The 11,161-nt window shown below is 37.9% G+C and overlaps 3 protein-coding genes across 8 annotated transcripts in view; 2 read left to right on the top strand and 1 right to left on the bottom strand.

Annotated features, from left to right (window-relative positions):
* Positions 1-11,161, bottom strand: part of LOC109844570 (polyadenylate-binding protein-interacting protein 4-like) — a 30,195-nt gene that overhangs the window by 5,683 nt on the left and 13,351 nt on the right. The window lies entirely within an intron of this gene.
* LOC109844569 lies at positions 971-3,930 on the top strand. Of its 3 annotated transcripts, XM_020413670.1 has the most exons (3): positions 971-3,641; positions 3,737-3,825; positions 3,902-3,930. In XM_020413670.1, exon 1 carries the CDS (start codon positions 1,025-1,027, stop codon positions 3,629-3,631), a length of 2,607 nt encoding a protein of 868 aa, XP_020269259.1. In that variant the 5' UTR covers positions 971-1,024; the 3' UTR covers positions 3,632-3,641; positions 3,737-3,825; positions 3,902-3,930. The 3 variants fall into 3 exon arrangements, with proteins under 3 accessions (XP_020269259.1, XP_020269258.1, XP_020269260.1); XM_020413669.1 differs by having other exon boundaries at positions 971-3,825; XM_020413671.1 differs by lacking the exon at positions 3,902-3,930 and having other exon boundaries at positions 971-3,698; positions 3,793-3,895.
* Positions 3,995-5,662, top strand: LOC109844571 (serine/threonine-protein phosphatase 7 long form homolog). 2 transcript variants are annotated; one of them, XM_020413678.1, is made up of 5 exons: positions 3,995-4,155; positions 4,234-4,321; positions 4,406-4,828; positions 4,896-4,956; positions 5,042-5,662. In XM_020413678.1, exons 1-5 carry the CDS (start codon positions 4,013-4,015, stop codon positions 5,350-5,352), a joined length of 1,026 nt encoding a protein of 341 aa, XP_020269267.1. In that variant the 5' UTR covers positions 3,995-4,012; the 3' UTR covers positions 5,353-5,662. The 2 variants fall into 2 exon arrangements, with proteins under 2 accessions (XP_020269267.1, XP_020269266.1); XM_020413677.1 differs by having other exon boundaries at positions 5,039-5,662.

Raw genomic sequence — 11,161 nt, 5'->3', positions numbered from 1 at the left:
GCAGGTGGCAGGTATTATTTATATAATATCTAATTGGTATTATTTATCGAAGTATATTTATCACTAAATTGAAAATACAATTTTGTTATATAGCTATTTATAAAACTTTTAGCGATAAATTCTTGTACTACTCTTTACATGGTGAATCTCCAAATCATTTAACAAAATAATATAGGAGAAATTTTTAAAACAGCCCATTTTTCAATTTTATTGTGCAAAATCGACCGTCTCAGAAATTAATTAGCAAAAACAAAATAATATAGGAGAAATCTAGTATTAGTCCCGTGCAGTCCGCCTACCCCACTAACTCCGCTTTCTTTTCGTTCGTTTCGTTCCTTCTTTCCTTCTGCGATCTCGTGACCACTCTCCCCCGAAGAAAAAAAAAACCTGCTGGCCTCGTCGACCCCCGCCGCCGATCACCGCCATTTTCCGTCGCCGCCGATCACCGCCATTTTCCGTCGCCGCCGACCCCGACGCTCTCGTGACTGAGCCTTCAACCCCCCCAAACCCTAGCCTTCAACTTCGACTTCGACCCCCTGCCATTTGCAGTCGCCGCCTAACCCTAGCCCTCCGACCTCGTCGCGCATCCGACACCATCGACGCCCACCGAACCCCCATTCTCAGGTGTGTTTTTCTTTTTAATTTTGCTGTTAATTTGGGAGTTAGGGTTTAGTTTAGCAATTATTTACATATGAGAGGGTTTAACAATTATTTTTGAGAGGGATATTCATCAAATTTGCTGTTAATTTTGCTGTTAATTTTGCTAGAATTGGGTAGGATTAGTTTTTATTTTGTGCAATAGGATGAATAATGTGGTTTGGGGGTTAGGGTTTAGCAATTATTTACAAATGATGAATAATAATTAAGGGTTTAGCCATTATTTGAGATTGATTAAGGTAATAAATTTGATGTTGATTTATTTTACAAATGATGAATAATAATTAAGGTTTTAGCCATTATTTGAGATTGATTAAGGTAATAAATTTGATGTTGATTTATTCAGATATTAATAGATTATTTGCATATGATGGACTGTGTATTTTCAGTTTCGATGACGAACTCCATATCCATTATTTGTTTCTTTAATGGGAGCCTCGGCGTCGGAGTGAATAATTTGCCGGTGTATGATGGAGGTTCTCGGAAAATGTTCATGCTATCTAAGTCGTGTAATTTTGATGGAATGACTAGGGAAATACACAGAGTTACTAAAATTAAGAAAGAAGAATATACAATTAAGGTGTTCTTCAACTGTCCTATAAATGAGAGTAGAACTATTGCCGTGGAGATTACCGAAGATGAGGAATTGAATGACATGAAACAATTAGTCGAGAAGCAAGCGTCAATTGAGTTGTTTATTGAGAAGTATCCGATTCAGGAATTTGCCCAAGTTTCACGACCTCAAGGAGAGTTTTCTCGGATGCTTGACTTAGACAACGAGTCGATTGGTTTTATGACATCTCCAAGTCAAGAGCCATGGTCTCAACCACAACGTTTAAGTGAGTATTCTATCGGTGGGACGTCAACTAATATATTTAACGACGCTTCAGTTCATGTTACGGGTTACCCACCAGTCGGAGCAATTATAGAAGATGAAGCAGATGATGATTCAGATCATTTTGAAGAAGATGGCGTGCAAATTGATAGCATGCATGTGGCAGCTGGAATAGATGATGACGCCCGTTGGATGGAGCAATTTAACGTTAACAATGATTATGTGGAAGCTGAAGATCCGTTGCCCGACGAGTTTCATAATGAGGATTGGATAAATACTTCTCAAGCTGGATTTGTTGATGTTGGGCCAAATTTACAACGACCTGAGGACTTCACTTTTAAAAAAGGGGATCTATTCGAGAACAAGGAGGCACTGATTTTTGCAATCCGAGAATGGTCCATCAAGAATCGGGTCAAATTAAAGCCGGTAAAAACTAATGCAACAAACTACAATGTGAAATGCTTCTTTAACGATAAGAATGAAGTAGAGAATGCAAATGAGCAAGATGAGAGAAATAAAAAATGTCCTTGGTTGCTAAATGCCGCTGTGAGAAAATCATCAAATGGGCAATTTGTAATATGTAGATATTGCGGACTTCATACATGTTGCAACCCGTCGGTGGATGTCGATGATTATTCTGCATCTTCTTCTTATATATGTAAGCTAATTATGCCTGAAGTTAGAGCTGAACTTGATCTGAATGCAAGTCAGATATTTCAGAGGGTATATGACATGCGGGGGATTAAGATATCTAAATATAAGGCATATGATGCAAGGAGAAAAGCGTTGTCTAAAATTTTTGGAGATTGGGAAAAATCATATGAATTACTTCCACAGTATCTTGAAGCTATCAAACGAAATAATCCGGGTACTGAATACGAAATATTATCCGAAGAGATTGCACCGGGTATGGAGAGGTTCACTCGCGTGTTTTGGGCATTTGGTCCTGCTATTAAGGGCTTCACTTTTTGTCGTCCGCTATTGAGCATTGATGGTACACATTTATATGGAAAGTACAAAGGCGTGCTTCTTGTAGCGACCGGTGTAGATGCAAATGGCGGGTTATTTCCTCTAGCATTTGCAGTCGTGGAGGTGGAGGATACGTCTAGTTGGAAGTGGTTTTTTGAACTTATATACAAGTGGATTCCAAGTGTCCGTGCGCCAAGAATAATTACCTTTATTTCGGATAGGATGAAAGGAATTATAAGGGCGTTACATGAGGGTTTTAGTGCACCACATCACCATCGATATTGTTTAAGGCATATAAGAGATAATTTCAAGAAAAAACACGGTGAGATTAATTTGCAAAATCTTTTGTGGCAAGCCGGGTGTGCGACCGACACATTAGTGTATGAACATTGCAGGGAGAAAATCAAGTCTTTGTCATTAGATGCACATAATTGGATTGAAAATAACTTGAAGCCTCAATTCGAGCATCGGTGGGCATTATGTAAGGATGAGGGTGTGCGGTTTTGCATGATGACGACTAATTGCTCCGAGAGCTTTAACGGCGTTCTTAAAGGAGCACGAGCTATGCCAATACAATCTTTGGTTGCGAGAACATTCTATAGACTAAACGCATACTTCAACAAAAGGCGTGGTGATGGCATAGACTGGACAACACGTTACACACCAAAAAATGAGTCCATTTTGCATAGAAGAATTGAGGCAGCAAGATCATGTCAAATTACTGTATTCAACGACAACGAATGGCAGGTACAAGATTGTGACGGTATCTACACCGTTAAACTATTTGATGTTGATTGCACTTGCACATGTAACATACCACAACTCCAAAAAATACCCTGTGCACATGTGCTTGCGGCTTCTTCTAATCAGCCGGGAGGTGCTAGAATTCCCAGAAATCGGTATTGCTCGCCTTGGTATTCAACAGCTCACTATCAAAAGACATATAGTGAGAGTTTTCATCCACCTGATGATAGTCGGTATTGGCCTGAATATAATGGACCACATATAGTTCCACCTCAGTACCGGAGACAAGCAGGTCGACCACGATCTGTGCGAATTAGGGGAACCATGGATCAAGGGCGAGAAGGAGTGGTCAAGCACAAAAAATGTAGTCTTTGCAAACAACCGGGACATACTCGACCTCGTTGTCCATCTAGACACAATAGATAGCAACTAATTGGTAATTTATATCATTTTTTTATTTTTATATACTTTAATAAAGAAACTGAATTACTATATGATTGATTATTAACATGTGTATAATTATATGTGCAGGTTTGTACACCATGGATCCTGGGCCGGTTAGTGATGAGGTCTTATATGACCAGGCTCAGCATCGTTCACATATTATATCCTGTACAGAGGTAATTCAGTTACTTTATAATTGTAATATTTGCATTTACATAATATTGCATTCTTATACTATCATTGTCTATACAGAGAGGTCCGAGTATCGTTATGGTTGATCAGTGTTGTAAAAAGCGGCAAAAAGCGGGGCTATCGCGGCGCAAATCGCGGAAGCGGGGTGTTTTGGCGTATTTATATAGAGAGATGTCAAAAGTGGCACTTATGCAAAACAGTGAGCTTAAAGGGTGTCTAAGCTTATTGCAAGTATGGGCATGGGAGAGACTTCATTTGAAGCCAAGACTATGCACGCATTTACAATTAGATGGACAAATTCCACTGGGATGCAGGTATTGTATTTTTAGTGTAGCGAATATAATTGTAGTTATCATTGTGGTACTAAATGTATGATAAATATTTTTTTGTAGATGGAATGTCGAAAAATGCTATGACGAGACCCCGGCTAGACAATTAGATTTCTACCGGAATGAGCTTGACCGTATGAAGATTTTTCAGGTAATTCTCACCGAAAAACATGCGTTTTTTCTTCTACATACTGAAAACCCAATTCTGATATGCAACTGCAATAAATTATTGTAGATGGAATGGGAGCCCTACACCCAATTTCTACCTCAGCTACCCCCAATATGCACAGAATACCAAGTTGTATGGAGAGCTAGAGTTCCTCTTATATGTTTGGAGATAGTAGAAATGCATGTACCGGACCGCGTGCTTCGACAATATGGTCTTGCACAACATGTTCCGCAGTTTGTTGAAAAGATAGAGAGGAAGGCAAAGAAAGGAGGCCAACAAATAAACTGGATGATCGTGCATCAAGCTTTTATACACAAATGGAATGATAGGCATTTTTGTATTGTCAACCAAATTGAACCAACTCCTCGGGAATCAGATTACTACACTTGGTATTGGGACATAACCCGAAGATGGATACTTCATTCGACCACAATACCGGTTGAGTCGCAAAGAGGATATGTGCCCCGGGGTATAGATGAGAGAGAATTAGTAAGTATTTTCATATTTTGATTTAAGTCCATTTTTATTGGTACTTTATGTGTTGAAAAATTTGCAGGTATCAGCAATAGATGAAGTTCAAACTCTTGCAAATCGTGGTTTGGAATTGGCTCGAGCAGGTACGAAAAAATTAAATCTCAAATTTACATTCTGTAATATCAAATTTAATATGAAATTTTGTTTTTGAACTATCTATCGCAGCAGATAGAAATCCCGAAGCACATGAACATGTATCAATATATCAGGCTATAATGCAGAGGCTTCAACAAGCCTTACACCGAACTCACGAAGATCGTCATGATGGACGGGAGGTAAGGTCATTCGTATATACACGACAACAGCGACAAAGTCGAGGACGACGCAGAAATAACGATGAAGCTGGACCTTCCCAACGTGTCGACGATGGAGCTGGACCGTCACAACCACAAACGCAACCGGATCACGAACTCGTCGAAGGGCGGTATGGAGGACGACGAAGACAAAGGAGGAGGAGGAGAGTTCTTGGATGTATGTAAACTACAGGTTATATACATTACAAAACTATTTAGGGATGTGGTTTTTGGATTTGTAGTCGATAATATCGTGTGATATGTTTGATTTCTAAGTGGGTTTGTGGTGTTATTATGTTGGATTTGTTAGTGGGAGTTTGTGGTGTGATGTGATTTGTTTGATTTGAAATGAGTATGTGGTGAAATCAGTATGTAATTTGTTAGTGGGAGTTTGTGTGGCTGTATGCACAGGGACTACATGAAATGCAGTGGTGAAATGAGTATGTGACTTGTTAGAGGAAGTTTGTGTTGATATATGCACAGGAACTACTTGAAATGTAGAGAAAATTGCACAAAAATGTGCACAGCGAGTGCACGGGACTGCTAGTCCCGTGCACTTGGTGTTCAGCAAACGGGTAGTGCTCTCTGCTTAAAAGTCGGGACTGCTAGTCCCGACTTTTAAGCAGAGAGCAGCTGCTGGAACACCAAGTGCACGGGACTGATAGTCCCGTGCACTGGGTTTCAGCAGCGGGTTTGCTGAACACCAAGTGCACGGGACTAGCAGTCCCGTGCACTTCGGAAATCACCCTCCGCTGCAAAACCGACCCTTTTCTCCTGAAAAGGGTCGGTTTTGCTAATATTTTTCAGTTTAGGTCGATTTTGCCTATTAAATTTTAAAAATGGTTGGTTTTAAAAATTTCTCCAATAATATACCAATTAGTAGATTTTATAAATCTTTTAATAGAGCTAGAAAATATTTATATATGTGAAATGTCTAATATTATTAAGTTAAAAGCTATGTGAACAGTGTTTCAAAGTTGAAAAATAGGTAAAAAGTCAAAAATAGATGTGAACATTGATCTCAAGGTTCAAAAGTTTTACTTTATCTTGACCAGTAGATGAAGGGCCAAAATTTTTAATGTATCATGAATCAGCGTCGTTAAGGTTCAAAATTTCATTATAGTATGAACGGTGTTTAAGACTCAAAATTGTATTGCTGCTTGAAGAGAGGTTTTAATATGATGAATTATATTGCAATACGAATAATGTTACTGTAGCAGGAACATTGAATTAAAGATTTTGTTTTTTAGTTAAAAAAATAGTATCTATATACCTTTAGTTGTTTTAATAGCATTTATATACCTTGTATTGTTTTTTGTAGCATTTGTATACGTTGAGATATTTAAAATCGATATGTTAGTATCCTTGTTATGCAAATTCGAAAACTTTCATCTGAAAGCTTCTATATAACATTCTTACTCTAATTTTATAACTTTCTAACTAACAAGATTGTTGAATTTACTATTAAATCTATCCAATTTCTATTGTCTAAATTAAAGTTTGGAAAGAGCAAACTGTAACTTTAATAAATAATATTGGTTAGAAAGCTCTAAAGTTAACATGTAAAAGTTAGATAAAACTTTGGAATGAAAAATTTAAACGTTTGCATAATAGAGGGTACTAATGTGCTAATTTTAAATAACTTAAGGTATATAACTGCCATGGAAAACAATTGAAGGTATATTAGTGCTAAGGGATGACTATAAGGTAATTAATTAAGTGCTATTTAGCCGAAAAGAAAAGAATATAAGGTGCCAATAAATGTTGACGTTATGTATGAATTATTTACCGCAGATAATACATTTCAAATGCATTATTCAGATATTTATTTATAATTCGTTGCGAATTTAGCGTTTGATTGAAAAGGAAAACTGATACAAAAGCTAGAAGATTGAAAATTGGAAGTATTTTTTTTTTCAGTCACTAATATTTTAATACAGTATTACTAACCGAACAATGAAAATATAAGATCACAGCTACAACTAGATGATGTACTATTTACCGATATTTAGGAGCTTAAATTTTCAGTAAAGAAGTGCATCCGATCACACTCCATATCACAAATTTCAGTCTTCATTACAAACCTGGCAACTTTTTAGTCAACATTACAAATCTGCGAGCAAACTGAACAAATACATCACAGAAGAAAAGAAATTGAGAATATCACTTGTATACATTTTATGAACTTAAGGTGCTAGCATTAAGGTTAGAATGCAAGTATAAAATTTGAGCTATTTTTGCACCGGACAATGGATTTTGCATATACTATTCTCACTATAAAATCATCAGTAACTGATAATTCTCATCGATGAACAACTTCGACGATAATTTTAAAAGCATCTGACAATGGATTTGGCATCCAAATAGATAAAACACATACACTGTCCTAACTATAAAATCATCAGTGACGGACAATTCTCATCAATGAACAACTTCGACGATGATTTATAAGACCTAATTTTGCTCCTGACAATGGACTTTGCATCCAAATAGATAAAATGCATACACCGTCATAATATCATCAGTGACTAACAATTCTCATCAATGAACAACTTACCACAAAAATTGCATGAGTCAATGAGAATCAGTTAATGCCTTAATGGCCTCGTTCTGTTGTTGAATGAAATCTGTGTCTCACAATTATACAAAGTATTAAACAATAAATTATGTTAATTACATTTACGCTTCGAATTTGGGAATACTATATAGATGCTCCTTTTGAGCATGATACATAATGCCATGTCCGCGTAACAAGTAAGATGCACATGATGTCTTTTGCACCTGATCTCTGAACTTTAAATTAAGAGAAAAAAGAGAAAAAAGGGGAAAAAGTAAGAGAGAATCCTCTATCTGTAAACTTTTCACGTTATTTTCAATATAAAAGACAATAGCAGTCTTCAGACCAAAAATAAAAATAAAAATCACTCGTCTACCAAATTAGAAAATGAAAGACAGGAAATAGAAATGGAATATGACCAAGCACAATATTTTGGTCTAAAAAAATACAATTTCAATAAGCTTAAATAACGTAAGCCAAAGAAGCCAACTATATATGTTCTTTGCCATATCTGAACAAGGCAAAAAATCATGGGAGAACAAAGGAATTATGAGATCTATCTCCAGCTTCAGCGTCTGGGCCTAATCAGCACCAAGCTCTAAACGTAATTCACTGCTACGAGCGCGGCTCTCTCATCAAAGACATGAAGACCACAGTTCTGCTCATTGCCACAGTTCTGCTCATTGTAGAAAGCCACGTCCTTCGCAATACACATGACAGGACCAAACACTTTACTCTGGGGATCATAACACTCCCAACCTTTGAACTTGGTCATTCATCTGGAGCAGAAGTTTTCCACGACGACGCGCAACAGGCAACACAAACCTCAGTGGTGGGTGCAGCAGGTCGAAACTAAAGAGGTAGGAACCCACACATGCTCGGCGAAGTCCCTGGAAGTCCACATTTTATACTTCGTCCTATCCTGTGACCAATGAATGAAACACAGGTTACCTTCAAGATTGAAAACGCTAATATTCCCGTAGTCTGATATTGGGACATCGATGTGGAGGGTCGTCTACTCTAAACATTTCGTCTTTGAAATTGAAGCAAAGCAAGGCTTTTGGAGAGTCCTGGTGGAGTCTGTTATCTATATTGAAATAGATAACTTCACCCACAGGCTTGGGACAAACATCAAATTCCAATCGGGTAGGGTAATATCTCTCCAAGGAAAAGTCTGTCGTTACTAGAGTAATCACCCCAAAGCCCAGGTCCAATGTTTCTTATTCAACATTGCGAGAACAGTAGAAATACCGGGCCACTCTGTAAACGTTCATACAATTTCAACATATCCTGAAGCAGCCGTAAAGTTAATTTGATGCGCCGTCTTCCAGTGTACCACAGTCGCGTCTGAATGCAGGTAAGGCTACCGACTCTTTAGTACTCGGATTGCATACAACCAATTGGGTCTGAGCGTTGAGCAGCTGCAAACCATTGCAGCGATGAGGAGGGAACAACTACTACTGTGCTGCGGAATATTCTTCCACGGACAAGAACCTCGATTTTCCCCTGCCTCTTACTTCATACGTATACATGGAGCTTCCTCGGCAAATTAAAGGGTTTATGAGAAAGAGCTACAAATACGAGCTTGGGATTTTCCCACGAACGCTTTAGATGCGCGGCCATGAAAGTAGGTTCAGAGAGCAAAGCATGCCACGATTAGCAAACGGATTTGCACTTTAGCAGATCCTTAATTTACAGGGAGTCTGGTGAGTATCTCAAAAGCGATGAAGTCGATGGTTATACTATCATGCTGTTTATATCCATGCTTCCTTCTTTTGATCTGATTCTGAGATTAATTTCCTCTCAATAACAGTGATGCTCTTGTTTTCTCTAAGCCACAGTAGCTAGAGTGGAAGCCCGACGATGCATCGTGGCCACATCAATCCTTGCTTTTACTGGAAAGTTGCGAGATGATAATTTCAATGGAGGAGAAGTTATATCTGTTGAATTGAGACGAGAATAATTGGTGCATGACACCATCATGTAGCAAGCTAGGCCTGGACACTCCTTATCAAAAGTAAACAGTAAAAAAAAAACTGTTATATACGACAATTAAGTCTTTATTCCAAATTGTAATCCCTATCAAAAGTATTCATTGAGAAAGAGATATCTTTAAGCAAGAATTGGACAAGGAACAGAAACAACTATGCGCAGATTTTTCATATTTGTGCACAAAGAAAAATAATAATAATTCGAACCATGCTCGAAACTGGGTGCAGTTTGCATATGCTTTTGAATATTACTGATACAACACATCCCAGAATTAAACAAATTATAAAGTTTTCTGAAATTGAAAGTGAGATCTTACCGATCATGGATCTGAAGAAATAAAAGAAACCCTAGACCAAATTAATCCCATAGCTACAGTGCATACCGTCCAGTTCTTATTGGTTTTTATAGTGGTTCAAAGCCAAAAGGATTAATTTCACCAAACCCCTCTTAACTTTGGGGGTGTTGTAGACAACCCTCATCAACTGTTTTAATTCTCAAAACCTCCTCAGCTCTTACTCCATGAATATTTTAATTTCACTAAACTTTGGAGCATCTCACAAAACCTACTCTACTTAACTTTAACCTCCTTTTTTTTACCGGCGCGTAACACTACTATTCTTCAGAGAGAGAGAGAGAGATAGAGAGAGAAACTAAATCTTCCCTTTTCCCCCCTTTTTTTTCTGTTAAAGGTTATTGTAGCTATTTGCGGTTAGGGTGGTCCTATCATAAAAGTTTAAATTTAGGGGTTTTATGACAAACACTTGGATCTATCTTGAGCCATGCATAAATGCAAGTAGCTTTAATAGTACAAGAAGCTTTTAACTCTGTAAATAGTGAGATTATATATTACTCTAATTGAACAAGTAGTGGGCTTCATGACGTCGTCAAAATATCATAAGCATCATTAGGGGGTTTTACTTATTAACCCAAAGCTTAGTCCCATTTACTTAAAAGCATCATATGTTTTCATACACCCAAAATATAAAGCTTATTTTCATTTAAACAAAAAGTGGTAGAATACACCGTGTATAGCTACATACAATAATGTCTATAGGTATGCACCCTTTGTAACTATACACTCCATGTTGTACGTAAACCTCTAGAAACTGGGGGGAATGCGTCATAAAGTGGGGGGGGGGGCCTGCTCTCCCCTTCTTCTTGGGCAGCGCTCGGGAGCGCTACTCCACCCCTAGCCGCTGACGTGGCGTCGTCCACAGCTATGGGATCTAGGCGGTTGGAACACAACACTAATGATTACTACTGTCCAGTGAGCGAGGTTCTGTTTTAAGAAGCTCCACCCGCTTAACTTAACTTCAACTAATATTAATAACATTGCCAATAGAATCTGGCTTCGTGGAATTTAACGCAATTAAGGGAATGGAGAATTGCTTCCAAGCGCCCACCTATTACTATGTTATTTAGTTTGTTTATTAACTTATATATATA

This window comes from Asparagus officinalis, chromosome 6, assembly GCF_001876935.1.
Source record: "Asparagus officinalis chromosome 6, Aspof.V1, whole genome shotgun sequence".
Classification (NCBI taxonomy): domain Eukaryota; kingdom Viridiplantae; phylum Streptophyta; class Magnoliopsida; order Asparagales; family Asparagaceae; genus Asparagus; species Asparagus officinalis.
The sequence above is the reverse complement of the archived record's forward strand: the minus strand, read 5'-3'. Positions and strand labels throughout refer to the sequence as shown.